This window comes from Kalmanozyma brasiliensis (assembly GCF_000497045.1).
Source record: "Kalmanozyma brasiliensis GHG001 unplaced genomic scaffold PSEUBRA_SCAF9, whole genome shotgun sequence".
Taxonomy (NCBI): Eukaryota; Fungi; Basidiomycota; class Ustilaginomycetes; order Ustilaginales; genus Kalmanozyma; species Kalmanozyma brasiliensis.
In genome coordinates, this window is record NW_015961992.1 from 406,563 (window position 1) to 421,150 (window position 14,588).

General features: G+C 58.6%; 5 protein-coding genes across 5 annotated transcripts; 3 read left to right on the forward strand and 2 right to left on the reverse strand.

Annotated features, from left to right (window-relative positions):
- Positions 1-104: 104 nt before the first annotated feature.
- Positions 105-2,267, forward strand: PSEUBRA_006359 (Hpc2-related domain protein; the record flags this gene model as incomplete). The annotated part of the gene is made up of 1 exon (XM_016439688.1): positions 105-2,267. One exon carries the CDS (start codon positions 105-107, stop codon positions 2,265-2,267), a length of 2,163 nt encoding a protein of 720 aa, XP_016289596.1.
- Positions 2,268-5,980: 3,713 nt separating this feature from the next.
- On the forward strand, positions 5,981-7,053 carry PSEUBRA_006360 (uncharacterized protein; the record flags this gene model as incomplete). Its single annotated transcript, XM_016439676.1, has 2 exons — positions 5,981-6,034; positions 6,157-7,053. 2 exons carry the CDS (start codon positions 5,981-5,983, stop codon positions 7,051-7,053), a joined length of 951 nt encoding a protein of 316 aa, XP_016289597.1.
- Positions 7,054-7,919: 866 nt separating this feature from the next.
- PSEUBRA_006361 (INO80 complex subunit B-like conserved region) lies at positions 7,920-9,413 on the reverse strand (the record flags this gene model as incomplete). The annotated part of the gene is made up of 1 exon (XM_016439714.1): positions 7,920-9,413. The coding sequence occupies one exon, from the start codon at positions 9,411-9,413 to the stop codon at positions 7,920-7,922; it is 1,494 nt and encodes a 497-aa protein (XP_016289598.1).
- Positions 9,414-9,973: 560 nt separating this feature from the next.
- PSEUBRA_006362 (Small GTPase superfamily) lies at positions 9,974-10,706 on the forward strand (the record flags this gene model as incomplete). The annotated part of the gene is made up of 2 exons (XM_016439702.1): positions 9,974-10,044; positions 10,133-10,706. The coding sequence occupies 2 exons, from the start codon at positions 9,974-9,976 to the stop codon at positions 10,704-10,706; spliced, it is 645 nt and encodes a 214-aa protein (XP_016289599.1).
- A 294-nt stretch (positions 10,707-11,000) lies between these two features.
- Positions 11,001-14,426, reverse strand: PSEUBRA_006363 (Nucleic acid-binding, OB-fold; the record flags this gene model as incomplete). The annotated part of the gene is made up of 1 exon (XM_059465762.1): positions 11,001-14,426. One exon carries the CDS (start codon positions 14,424-14,426, stop codon positions 11,001-11,003), a length of 3,426 nt encoding a protein of 1,141 aa, XP_059321771.1.
- Positions 14,427-14,588: the final 162 nt, after the last annotated feature.

Here is a 14,588-nt window from a genome sequence, read left to right on the forward strand (position 1 = left end):
GAATCTCTGTTCGTATGCCATCGATTGGTCCGGATGTCATCGAAATCTTGGACGACAGCAGCGAATCTAGATCCTCCCCTCCTCCCGACATCATAGACTCCAAAATGAGTGCAAGGCCCTCTTACGCAGATGCCGTCAACGACGAAGACATGCACCCGTCTTCGGCCGCGTCGCGTGTCTCCCTCGCGAACCTCCTCGGCCCTTCTGGTCCCGGCTCCTCACCTTATGCCAGCACTCCTCGCACATCACCTCGCAAGCGATCCAGCGCAGGCGAGTCTGCCGCCAATCTGCAACTCCCTCCTGAGAGCGGCAATCGCAGCGGCAGCTCCAGCGGTCAACCTCGTCGCATCGAATTGTCCTCAACTTCACAGGCCGCATCCACAGAGGCTGCGCAGACATTCCACGACGCAAAAGAGCATGTAGCAGAAGACGTGGCGATGGCAGATCCCATCGAGGAGAATGGGCGCGAACCGGAAGACTACGACCACGATGATGACGACGATGACGAAGAGGACGACGACGACGATAAAGCAACCACCGATGCCGGCAGTGCATCCGAAGGCGAAGGCGATGACAAGGGCGAAGGCTCGTCACCCAAAGACGGAGCCAAGGCAGGTGGGAACCCATCCTCGCCTAGCAAGAAGCGCTCGCGTCGTCGAAGTCCGTCGGTGCCAGAACCCGTCGTACCTCTAGCTCCCAAGCGACCCACCGTGCGAATCAACATTCTCGAAGCCAGGCAAAGCGGCTACCTCATCAACGTTCCCGAGCTCGTGCTGGCCAAGCTGCAAAAGGAGAGCCACCCCTGGGCCAAGTGGTACGAAGAGCAGCTCCTCGAAGCTGCAGAACCAGAACCTGTCGCTGCACCGGGCCGGCCCGAGGTGCCGCCTGGCCTTGAAGGCTTCGGAGGTCTCGCCAAACTGCTCGAGAAGTATCCTGCTGGCGAAGGAGGGCCATCCAGTGCAGGTGGTGCGGCCAAGAAGCGCCGTCGACCCAACGACGACAAGTACGATATCGGACAGTACGACGTGCGGGACCCCTTTGTCGACGACTCGGAGCTCAACATCGATGAGCCCACCCACTTCGCCAAGCCCAAAGCAGACGGCTTCTACGTCACACAGGGTACTGTCGAACTGGCCAAGGCCAAAGCCATGGGCAAAGGACAGCCGCTTCCGCCCAGCGAGAGGCCAAAGCCGCTCAGCATTCGAGACTCCAAGGTTGGATTTGCCGGGTCTCTCACCAAGCTCGTGGCAAGGAAAGCGCAGCAAGGCGTCGAGTTGCCGCCCATGCCTCCGACGGCGTCTCCTTCGATGCAATTGGGCTCGCTCCTCAACAGCGGAGATCCGGGCAGTCCTTCGGTTGGTTCCACGTCGGCCCTCACCAACGCGCAGCGACAAGAGGGCACGCGCGATTCGCCCATCAAGGTCGACGATCTGGATTCCAGCTCCTCCAAACTCGCCAAGAAGAATCGCTATCCGACCGAGCCCGTCGACCCACGTCTCCAAGCTGCGTTCGACGATCTCAAGCGCAAGGTGGACGCCGAGTCCTTCCAGAAGGCCAAATTCCCGCCTTCGCTTAAGGCACCGCTCATCGAGACTGCTAAGCTGGCCGTGATGCTCACCGAGTACAACGAGAATTTCTTCAACCATCTGCCCACCATTTTCCCCTACAACCGCTATACCATGACGAAGCTCGTCAAGCGCGAGTTCTTCCCGGTGCACATGAAGTTCTTTGATGAACTCAAGCAGGAGCACCTGGACAAGCTCGGCGGCATGATCCGGGACAGCTATCCGCAGCAGCTGGCGGATTTCGAGGCGGCGCACAAAGCGTGGATGGAACGAGGCGAAGCACCCAAGGAGGGCGAGGCACCGCAAGCCATCAAGCCACCCAAGGCGGCCAACGGAGACGACGCGATGGATGTCGACGGTCCCCAGGACGGCGAAGACGAGAACGTCGAGCCGACCAAGCGCTGGAAGTGGACGGAGGAGATGCGCGAGGAGGTCTTTACGCTCATCACCATCGAGAATGCGATGAGCGAGCTCCGAAACGAGAAACACAAATTGGAGAACTCGACGGAGCAGTACAGCGAGATCAACGCTCGTAAGGCCTGCTACAAGCAAATGGCCGAGCTGTTCCCCGAGGATGGCTGGACGACGTCGACCAACATCTCGAGGGAGTATGCGCAGATCAAGAAGAAAAAGGACCGTCAGGAGGCGAGGGGCGAGGAGCTCTTTGGCGATTCACGGGCGAGCAGCGTCGGCCCGGCCTAATCTTCGTCAATCCGAACAGCATTGATCAACTAGGATCGCCATGTGGTCTGAGTTGACTGAACAAATAAGAAGTGGCGTCATTTGAAACGAGAGCTAGCGTGGAGCTGATGGTCTAGACGATTGCCTCAGGCTCAATTGAGTCTAGACGGCTGCTGTCTCTTGTGTAGGTGCAGGGTGGCATCGGAGCACAGGAACAGCTCTAAACTGACATCCTGACACACGGCATGGTATGAGACGAGCTGTTAGCCTTAGCACACACAGAAACAAGCGGACAACAAGATCACGAGCTGCTTTCCCTTACCAAGAGGAAGCATCAAAGGCTGAGCGGAAGTCTCAGCTGGCGAGGGCCCTCATACGAGGAGGGCAAGTTGGTCACTCGACTCTGGGTCTGAGAGTCCATCCTCAGGTGGGCACTTGGTCACACAGCCTGGAAGCTTGTCGGTCGATCGACCGCCTCACGACTTAGTTCTTTGTTTGTCTTCAAGAGTATCGCGATGCGAGCTGAGGGCCCATCGAAGCTTCTCTTGGACAGAAGCTCAGCCTCTCGAGACAGGCTGTCGTGCTCCTGGGCATCAGGTCGCTGCTCAGACCGCCGATCCGGACCCTTGAACCTCGACATTTCAGACTCACGACTCGAGCGCCGCTTCTCAACATTAGCTTCTGATTGTCGTTCGGTCATCGCATGCTATCACGAAGCCTGGTCAAATCGATGCAAGCAAGCCGCGGGTCGAGCTTCTATCTAACGCTGTTTCTCTCGTGCGCAACTTGAAAGGGCGAGCCAGCAGCCCGTGCGCATGGCAAGGTCTATGATCTCTGGCGCGGGAAAAAAAGTGTTGCTGTGGAGGCTCGGCTCTGACCGAAAACAACGAGGGTCAGGTGAGCCCGCCATGCTTATCGCTTGCAGCCGAACGGGTGACCCTTTGCTATCACTTTGCAGAAAGACGCCATCCCGATCAAGCGAGCACCCAGCTTTGGTAGGTGGCCGGCCTGGCTTGCAGGCTTGACTGGCAAATGCAACGAATGCAATCAACCTGCCGTAGACTCGATCCCTGACCGCAGCCGGGACGCTCTTGCTCGAATTAAAAGTTCCATTGATGCTGCTGAGGGGGAGCGGTGCTCTCTGATGAAGCTGACAGGATGAGGAACGAGCCTCGTCTGAGTTGTGCGCGGAACAACCCAGCCGGTCAATCTGGACAAAGCGGAGTCACACAGCTGGATTGGGTCTCGAACAGCAGGCCGAATCGCCTCAGCTTGGTATTCGATGGCCCGTGGGTCGACGGTCGAAGCTGCCAGAAGGCGCCGTCAGTCAATATGAGCACTCGCTTGCCAGAAAGGGTCTTCAGGGCTTGCCCGCTTCCCCAGCAGACCCTAGCACCCTTCCATCATGTTCGGAATCCTGCGCATTCAAAGCCACCCACCCTGCCAAACAAGACCAAGCGCGGGACAGCCACAATCAGATGGATGCTGAGGCCTCCTGTTACGAGATCGGACACGTCGACAGAGGTGCAGGGGCCACACGATCAAAGCGGTGGCTCCATCGAGACAAAGGCGGAGGTCACAAGACTGAACCCCACTCAGCAGACTAAGAATGGCTGAGCCGAATCCAGCTAGCGGGCCGATAACAGGACGGGGCGCTTTGTTCAGGTCGGAGCTTGGAATGGCTGGTAATCTCGCATGGCGAATCCAAGGTCATGAGGCCAAAATCACGAAACGGGTCACAAGGTGTTGGCTCGGGCCAGCCGAAAACATTAATTTTAGCCAAATCAAAAAAAGTACAGTAAAAAGGGAGAGACCCTGCAGATTTACCCCACACTTTTCTGTTCTTGACAGCCAGCTTTTACGGCAAGAGCTGTGGAGGTGATGGCTTGCCATGCCCGCCAAATTAGCCCTCGACTGCCTTATCTGGCGTGCGCTTAGTCCTCGCTTAGATGGGTCACAGAGTCAATGCGCTGCTCCGGAAGTCGACTCCGCTTTGTTGTCACATCATTCGGCTTGGCCGCTACAGCTATCCTGGCCGCTCCCCCGCTGGCTACGCCTGTTGGATGTGTGAGCTGCCCGTCGGACCTCTGCTGTCCCTGAACGATCACTCTTCATGCTGGTGATACGAATGGGGGCTGGTTTCGAAGTGGAAGATCTACGCTGAGCTGCTTTTATAGTCCTGGCGGACAAGGGTGAGCGGAGGAGAAGGGCACAAGGTCGGTTGTCCCGTGCTCTGTTTTGGGCCAAGATTAGCCTTTCGCCCTCAGCGGCCATGACCTGCGCTGCGCATTGTCTTTTTGCTCGCACTTTCGCCTGAGACTTGGTTTTGGCTTGCAGCGCCGTAGCGCCATCCCTTTGTCCTCGCAGCTTCCTCGACCCACTGCTTTGTCGTCCCTGCACAGTCTTGAGTCTGTCTTTGGACTATGCGGAGGAGGGCGCTCTCCTTCCCTGGACGGCGCCGACCCCATCACTCTGAGAACGGCCACTTCTTCCCGATCTTTGTTCCTGCTGAGAGCACGTGAGGACTAGAGTGCTGCCTGGGATCCCACACGACTCCTGCAGAGTGCAGTCATCACGATCAAGGTGCAGCGGTCTGAATTGCCGACGTCGAGTTTGGAGAGCGCCGGTCATCTTCGAGCTACATTGACTGACTGATCGCACTGCTTTACGGACAGTGCGCGAGTACCCAGGATGGAAGAGGCTGCCGGGCCAACCGTGGAGATAAGGTCTGGGCGGACAAGGGAGGGAGGAAGGAAGAGGGCAGGTTGACCTGAGTTACTGGTCGCAGACCTGCGAGGTGCCCAGCTAGGCGTTCGGACAGTCAAATACTCCCTCTGCTCTCACTCGCCCCAACCTGTCAAGGCGCTTCGACTGCATGCTCGCTTGTCACGAGAGAACACGACCCTTGCGCCGTCTCTGCAGTCTTTCGGCTAGCTCCGTCCGTTGGCCCCTTCCCCACACCTTGACTGGTTCTGCAGGTGGGCTGCGCAGAAACGTGAGGTCGTGTGATTGCGCCTTGCCGTGTGACTGACTGACTGAGTCCTGGCTTGCATCGCGCGACCAGAGCCCACTTCTGCGCAATTGCCCGTACAGCTCGTCTGCTTGGCCGACCCGTTCGCCTGTCATTGTCGCTCTCTCCCTGCACCCCACACTGCGAGCCGACAGACCTCGACAGTAAACGAGGGACCGTGCGGCTTCCCCGCCAACAAGACTTTGAGCAATCAGCACAGCACAGCACAGCATGGCGCCGTTAGGGTCCTAGTCACACTTGAGCATCCCCTTGAAGCTCCATAGTCGCCTGAACAGTATAAAGTCCTGCTCCCTCCCAAGGCTTCTCCATCTTTCCTTCTTCCTCCATCAGATCAACATACGATAACAGCACTCTCGAGTCGCACTCCGCTCTCAAGACCATCCAAACTCAAGCCAGCTAACCAACTCTATCATCGACGCAGCGTTTGCTCATTGCCGTCGCCGAAACACCTCTTCTCGTCGTCACCAGCGCAATCCCTCCGCCGCCGTTGTATTCTCAAGCAATCGGCCGCCTGATTATCTCTACCTGGATCAGTAAGCGAGCGAACTAGCATCTAGTCGTTCGTCCCTGCTCCTCGTCACCAGCAAACTTCCTCGTAGCTGTTTCAGCTACGTCACCACCTCAACCAGCGTCTCTAGCCTAGGCTTTATCCCCTCACCCCTCTTCCACCCCCTCCTCCCCTTTCATAACCCTTCTATCCAAAATGGGCAAGAAGTCAAACAAGAACCAGGAGCAGGTCGTCGACCTCACCCTTGCAGTACGTATTCACCATCTGAGTCGCCTGGATCCACTTTCCCCCTCCGCCTTGGCCCTTCCTTTCTTGTGCTCGTGTACTGACGATCGCTTGTACTTGCTCCTCTTCCCTTTCCCCGTCAACAGGGCCCCAAGGACTGCGGCGTGATGTTCGACAGCTCGGACGCCGTCTTGGACGAGGCCAAGAAGATGGTCCGCCTCGACCACGTCTCCAAGCCCTGGACTCGCGAGTCCTGGGAGAAGGCTAGGCCCTTCATCCTCGAGCAGCGCCAGAAGCTCGAGACCACGGGATGGACCGGCACCGATTCGGCTCGTACCGAGCTCTACGTGCTCCGCCGCAGCGCTCCTCACGGCGCCTTCACCGAAGACGGCTTCATGTACGTCAGGATCCCCAAGAAGTTCATCGACTTCCTCCGATGCAGCCGACCCGCCGATGAAGACAAGACCGAGGAGCACGACGATGGCAAGCAGCGCAAGACGCTCCGCCGTCGCAAGGAGAATGCTCCTTCCTACAAGCTCGACAACGAGTTCATCTGGAAGGTGCGCGTCGATGGTGATGGTGACCAGAGCGATCGAGACCCCAACGTGATCCTCGACGTCCCAGAGCCATTGGAGAACATCTTCTACCTTGTTCAGTGTCTCTCGCCCGGTATGGCCAGGCTCCAGTACAACCGCAAGGATGCCATGCAGCCCAACACCAAGCAGTCGGATCTTCGCGACGACCCAGAAGCCCCCGCTATGCGACACCGCGCCGTGTTCGCCGCAAGCGAGAAGATGGTTCGCACGCTCCCTCCCGTCTTCTGGATGAAGAAGAACGAGATCGAGCTCCGCAAGATCCTCGGCGCCGAGGCCTACGAAGCCACCATGCGCGCGTGCCAGGACGACAGCCGCTCGCACGTTCGCGACGTCAAGGGCCTCAACGAGAAGGTCTGGGAAGAGGCCCTGCCCCCGCGCTCGGAGGACAAGAAGAGCAAGAAGGCAAAGGCCCCGAGGGTGTCGAAGGCGGTGGCGGCAAGTGCATGAGGAGCGGCTACGTGTGGCAGCTGATCGCTCGCCTTTCTCGTGAAAGGAAGGAGCTCAGAAGATCCCCACAAAGCCCCGTTGCTGCTGCACGCAGCCGCTCCTCATGCACATGCCCGTTCCCTCGCCTTTGATCCGTGTTCGTGCTGTGGCCCGTTCCGTCCCGTCCCGTACTAAGCTCCGGTGGCTCCGCCTTCTTCGACGACTCTTCTGGCTCCGTGTCCCGCAAATGGCTACGCAAGAAAACCCATCCCTACTGGCTCCTCCCGCGTCGAGACCGGCTCCGTTTTCTCTTGTCCCATGACTTGACTGCTCTCTTCAGCCGTTGGCGCGTCTGCGCTCTTCTTCCTCCCCCACCTCGATCGTGTGTTCAAGCAGAGGCTGGCACTGGCTCTGCGACTGTCTAGTCCAGTCCTAACCAGCAAGCTTGCCAAGCTCTTACACACAGCAATGATCATCACGATGTCACGCCATCAACGAACATCTCTACCGTCGCAACACTCAAACAACCTCGCAACTATTGTACCAACTTACTATCTATTCGCATCTCGCACTTCCTCATCTCTGTCGCATCCAGTCCCGCCACAACCTCTTGTCCTGTTCACCGTTCCCCGTGGGGTCAGGGCATTCTCGTCAACGGCTTTGTAGTAGTATCGTCGCAAATCAGCATAAGCACAAATCAGATTCTTGTTTTCTCTTCATCAGTGTGCCGACTCGTCACGGTGTGTTGACTTGAATGAATGCTCTGGCCTGCTCGTTTCCACGGCGTCCTGAACAAACGTCGATCAGCGGTTGGGGGACCGACAGGCAGGAAGGCGTGCAAAGGGCGTGCAAATGCGTTCGTCATTGCAAAAGGGGGACTCAAGGCACTAGGAATCATCATCGTCATCATCCTGGTCTTGGTCGTCCTCGGCGTCGTCTGCCGCGTCCTCATCGCCTTCATCGTCCTGCTCCTCTGCATCGTCTGCGGCCTCCACGTCTTCCGGCTGCGTTTCCTGCTCAGGCGTGGGAGCCTTCCTTGAACCAATCCAATCTCTCCTCGACTGGTTGAGAACGGTGCGCAGCTTGTACTCGTACAAGCCTTCCCGACCCCACACTTCATCCAAAGCGTGGTCCTGCTTCCACTGCTCGCCCTGCTCTGCCAATCGCTGCCTGACCTTCTCCTCATACGCCTTTGCCTTCTCTGACAAGCCTTCCACCTCGATGGGCGTCTCGAGCTCCTGTATTAGCGCCTGATTGACATCGACATAGTTCGCCCCTAACACCTCCTCGACTAGCGCAGGTCCGGTCGGCACCGCCAGCACCTTCCCATCCACCCGATCGACATACCTGAAAAACGGCGCGGGCATCTCCTTCAATGCCTTCCTGTCCAACTCCTCCCTGCCTCTCTTCTTGGCCTGAGCCACCTCTTCATCCGACTCCTCCTCCCCTGCTTTCGGCAGCTTATTGCGACTCCTCCCGACCTGCTTCTTGAGCAACCGATTGATCGTCTCCACCTTATCATCCTCCAACTTCTTCTCGACCTGATTCTTCCTCTTTCGCGCCGTCTCGCTTCGACGCAGGGCAATCTCGTTTTCGGTCAACTTCTTCTTCCGGTTGGGGTCGAACATGGGGAGTTCGAGATGCTCCGATTCGACCCCGCCTTCGCGGGCGAGTTGACGGGCGGTTTTGCCCATGATGGCGGCCATTTCGGCCGCAGTGGCCTCGTCGGGTTCGGAGGCGTCCGAGTCATCGCCCGACATGGCATCCGGATCCACCGTAGCTGCGCGAGATGGATCGTCCGAGTCAAGCAGCTCGTCGTCCGATGCAGGGACCGGGATCTCGTCCTCCGAATCAGAGGCTGCAGACTTGCCCTTGGCACGAGGCTTCCATTTGACTTTCGAGGCGTCTTTGGCGCGACGTGCCGCGGGAGCGACGGCGGTGGTGGTCGGGGTGGTGCGGGTCTTGGACGGCGCCGGCGAGGTTTCTTTCGGTGCTTGAGGGGTGCGCGTGAGTTTGACACGCAGAATCTTCTTACCGGTGCTCGCTGGTGTTGCTGCTGCGGTGGTGCGGGTTGACGTGCGAGCGGCACGTTTGGGTGTGGTGGCTGCTCGAGATGGACGTCCCGAGGTGCGTGTTGCTCCTCGACGAGAGGTGGACGGCGCATCGTAGTCATCGTCGTCCTCGAGCTCATCCTCGTCTTCCTCAAGCTCATCAGCGACTTCATCCTCGTCGCCAGAGTCGATCGTCCGCGCGGCGGGCCGGCGTCGTTTTCGTGGGGTGCGCGGAGCAGATGCTGCGTCGTCCGAGTCGTGCATGTCGGAAGCGCTGTCGCCTGTGAGGTCGGAGCCGTCGCTGAGTGCGTCGTAGTCGGCGGGTGGCATGGTGGAAGGAGTGGGAAGGGGTAATCGAAAGGTGGGTTGATGCAGCCAAGAGAAAGGAAAGGGTGATGAAGTCGAAAAAGGTGAACGGACGGTGGTCCAAGTTGCAGCGAATCGGGGGTTCGAGTTGGAGTCTCGTATCGGGGGCGATCTGGGTCGAAGGCGCGCGCATGTGTGATTTTGGCAAAGTGTTGCTTGTGACAAAAAACGCGGGTTGCAGAAGGCGAAACTGTTGGTCTTGGAGCCCACTTCAGCTGCATGGAGGTGAGGCCCCTGCTGCTCGGATCACGTTTCCGCTCTTGACTCGCACCCTCTGCGTTGTTACTGCACTTCCATCACACTCGATCAACCAAACTCTGGCATACGAGCGGCGAGCTAGATGCCTGCATGGCGCTGACATATCAAGAAAGCTACAGCTAGGTCGAGTCGGAGCTTGCGTTCCCACGAGTGACAGACTACCAAGTCGCTGGCGGATCAGCCGATCGATTGGACTACAGCAGCCAAAGACGAGATTCGGCATCACTCATCGGCTCGGAGTAGCCGACAAGGAACCACGTACAACAATGTCGACTTCGGCAGCATCGTCGTCGAGCAGCCACGATGCTTCGGGCGGTGGGGGATCCGACAAGTCAAGGTAAGCACGAACAGGCCGACTCGATGCATCTTGGCTCAAATCCTGGTGGGGCTGAAATACTCACCAATGCCTGTCCCCTTACACACAGCGTGATCCTCAAAGTGGGCATGGTCGGCGACTCTCAGATCGGCAAGACCTCCCTAATGGTCCGCTATGTCGAAGGCAGTTTCAACGAGGACTACATCCAAACGCTCGGGGTCAACTTTATGGAGAAAACCATCTCGATCCGCAACACGGAAATCACTTTCTCAATCTGGGATCTTGGAGGCCAGCGCGAGTTCGTCAACATGCTTCCCCTCGTATGCAACGACGCCGTGGCCATCCTGTTCATGTTCGACCTTACGCGCAAATCGACGCTGAACAGCATCAAGGAGTGGTACCGCCAAGCACGCGGATTCAACAAGACCGCCATCCCCTTCCTCGTCGGCACCAAGTACGATCACTACGCAACCCTGCCAAGGGAGGAACAGGACGAGGTGACAAAACAGGCCCGCAGATTCAGCAAGGCAATGAAGGCACCTCTGATCTTTTGCTCCACGAGTCACGCCATCAACGTGCAGAAGATCTTCAAGGTGTTGCTCGCAAAGGCGTTCGATTTGAAATGCACCATCCCGGAGATCAAGGGTGCCGGTGAACCGCTGTTGATCTACCTCGATGTGTAGCGGCTGCGCTCAGACCGCCGCTCGCATGGACCGACCCCTCGTCATTCTTCTCCTTTCGTTCCCTTTCGTTCCTCTTGTATACCCCGAAGACGCACGTTTCGACACACACACCTTCGCTCAGTCTCTCTCTTCTCCTGTTTTCCCAACATCTTGCATCCCACTCGCCTGTAGAAGACACTCGCTTTGCACAGAATCGCAGCCTTTGGCAACCTCACTTTCATTCCGCTCTGTGAGGCTTCGGATGGAACGGTGCAGGGGTGAATCCTGCAAGTCCACCATCTCTATCCCGCCTCTCTAACATCGCCTCACAGTCAACCCAGACCGAATACCAGCCATGACCACGGCCACCGGTCGGACCTCAAACGTGTCCCCCGCAGTCGGCTGCGCCTCGCTCGTCCCCCACTCCATATCCGCCGGAATGCCCAACTCTGCAATCTCGACCCTGACTCTTGCGCCCAGGGTGCCCGCGTTGAACCTTACATCTGGCAGCACCACCGTCGCCTTGAACGGCCCATCCAATCTCCCCTCCTTCAGCGTTGGATCCAACAACGACCGCTGCAACAGGGCGTGTACCCAGAAACGATTCGCACTGCGCATGAGCTGCTTGGTGCTGCGTTCCTGACGCTCGAGCTGCGGGAGGACGCGTTCGATCTCGTGCGTCCCAAACCGCGGGCTGGAGTGGACAAGGTGGTGCTTAATCTGCCAGTGCACCAGCATATCGGGGTAACGACGAAGAGGCGAGGTGGCGCGCACGTAGCCGCTGCTCGAAAGCGCGTCTCGTTGCGAGGGGGAGGGTGGAGTGCCAATACCCAGCGAAAAGTGCTCTGCGGGTTGGACGGAGTAGCCGCCAGCACTGATGGTGAGCCCTCGTGTAACTATGTCGTGGTACGCTACGAGACCGTGGCCTACCGTTCCACCCGCAGATACGGGCGGGGCCACCGCGGTGCCGTCAGAGGGAAGGTGCGTGCGCATCGAGAGGAGCTCGTCGATGTCGCGAGGAGAGTCCGGTCGAAGCTGGTAGCGGTACGCAAGGGCGAGATCGTGTGTCTTGCCGTAGGAGGCGGCGATTCGACCTGCCAAGAGCATCAGTTCTGAGACGAGGAATTGCGAGAGCGCAGGTACGGAGGGAGATGCGTTGGTTGCAGAGCCTGCCGTGGTGACGTCAATCGTTGGGAAGCCTGCGAAGAAATAGGGCTTTTGCAGCGCCGATGCTGTCAGGGGAAGCTCTGGGAGGGGTAAGGGCGAGACTCGGACCGACGGGTTGACTCGGTGGGCGACAAAAGCGGTGCTTCGGGTGCGGCTCTCGCTGAGCTTCGTCGCCACTTGCAGCAGCAGCGATAGGTCAGACGGCTTCGCTGCAGATTTGTCGGAGAGCATGTCGTTGACGTGGCTATACGACGTCGTCTGTACATCGTGCACGAGCGCCGGTCGAACCTTAGTATCCTGAACGAGACCAGTCGAAAGATCGACGAGCGCACTGAAGGTCATGACTCGCTGACCGACTCCTGCGACCTGCTCGGAGGCGGGACGCAGACCCACGCCGCCGCGCACAAAGTCGTCCGGCAACGTCGCCCATCGTGCCTCGGGGAAGTAGAGCGTGCTGAAACGTCGCTCTGCGCGCTGAGCAATCTCGTCGTCGGGTTGAATCCACGCAGTGGGATCGGCAATGTGAATGTGCACCCACGCTTGCTCCTGACTGTGAACGCGCTCGATGGAGATTCCGTCGTCCAGCTCAAACGCGCCTTCGTCGTCGATGACGTACACCGTGTGGTCTTGCCCAAAGTCGTGTCGCATCGCTTCGACTTGCTGGTCGAGCGTCAGGCCGTACTTCTTGGCGGGGGATTCGATGGAAGAAGCGACCTCCTTGTCGGAAAGCTCGTCCTCGGGTCGACCTCCATCCTCGCCCATCGTCGCACTGCGAAACGACGCATCGAGCCGGATCGGGTTCTGCCACGGTGGCAGTCTGCCGATGGCCGTGAGAAACTGCACCACCAACGCATGCTGCAGATCAGGCCCCGCAATCGCATCCGTGCCCACCATCTGCAAGATCGACTTGCCCAGCGGTCGACCCTGGTCCACCACCAGCGAGCCCATCGCCTGGTCCACCTCCATCAGCTCACTCGTGTTTGGGTGCGGGAGGATGCGGAAATGCCCGCCGGCGCGCTTGACGATCTGCATCGCGATGCTCCCGTGCGTGTCCTCCTGCACCTCGCGGCGCGAGCCCAGACTCGCTTCTAGGAACTCGATGATCGATCTGTCTTGGGGAGTCCATGTGATTTCGAGGTCTTTATTGGGGGCGGAGACGATGCGAGGCGCGCCGGAAAGGTCGTGCGGGTGCTCCTCGGCATATTGACGGAGCTTGCTGGCTTTGTGGCAGAACGCTTCGATGTGCTGCTGTCCCTCGGAGCCAGGTGGACCAGAGATCCAGTCTGAGATCAGACGAGTGTTACCTCGCTCGGCATCGCTGCGGCAGGTGAAAAGCTGACTGGTGCGATGCGACAGTGCGTCGGCCAAGAAATGCGTCGGGTGCGACATGAGAAGAGCATGGGCAGCATAGACTGTGCTTGCGGTGAAGGGCTGGTCTTCGTCGCCTTTCTTACGCTGCGCCTGTAGCTTGTGCATGAGTCTTGCCGCTTCGAACGTTGTGATTGCTCCAGTGCGAAGGTCCATCCGCTGCTTTCTGAGCTCCTCCGCCTCCTCCGTCTGCTGCGCTGCGCTATCGATCAGGAAGAGCGACTGGAAGCTCGGCAGCAGTCGCTGCAGCTCCTTCTCCTTCTGCCTCTCCAGTATACGCAGCTTGTTGCATATCGACGCGCGTGTTTCGAAGCGTGGAATGTCGATGGGCTCCTCCTGCATCGCGGTGCCCTCGGTCGGGTCGACGTCGGCCGTGTTCGAAGAAGCATGCGAGTCGTACGACCCATCTCGGTTGGCCGGACTGTCGAGGCTGTTGCTCGATACGACGTACTGTTTGCTGAGCGCGGCAGCTGCGCGCGCGAGCTTGGTCTCGATGACGCCAGGAATCTGGATCATCACATCGTTGTCCTTGTACAGCACAATTTGGCCGGACGCGACGAGCACGTAGAGGTCTTTTAGACCCGCACTAGCCTTCTGCACGTTCTTGTCGCGATTGCTCGACATCACATCGTCGGGTGGAGGGAGGACGATGCCGACTCCAGTGTAGTTGCGGCGCACCTCGACGAAGTCGCCTGGCCTCAGGTCTCGGCGGGGAGCCATGAAGTCGCGTGCCGAGATCTGTCCGTGCGAGCTGCCCACTTCGAAGGCGTCGCAATCCTTCTCGAGGTTCAACAGCGGCTGTAGTAGCACGGAGGAGGCGTGTGAGCCTAGCAGGGTCTCTACATTGTCGGACGCAACCGCGCGACTCAGACTCTTCCCTGCTTCGTGGGAAAGCTTTGGCCGACCCACGTTGCGCCGTGTGCTAGGACCTGGCGTGCGTTTCCATCCCGAGAAGCGGTCGGACTGATCTTTCGATATCGAATCCGCATGTCTGCCGAGCCTAGATGCTGTGAGAATAGTGTCGGTGACCTTGTTCTGCTTCCGCTGCTCGTTGAGCTGTTTGGCCGAGCTGTTGCGGCTGCTGCGCTCTTTCCACGCTTCGAGCGTTGGAGCGAAGTTGTGAAGCGACCGACTCGAAGGCGGGGCAGTTCTGGATGCAGAGGCACTCTCAAGCAACAGCCTGCTTGAAGATGCGTAGCTCCTCATGCTAGAGCCGTTGTGATCGATGTGCGGATGTGGTGTAGGTGATGATGTTGCTCAAGAAGAAATTCTGACATGAGGGGAAAAAAGTCGACAGATTTTCGGAAGACGGGCTTCCAAATCCTCCACATTTGGCTCACCATCAGCCCTCGATGGTTATGGTTCTTG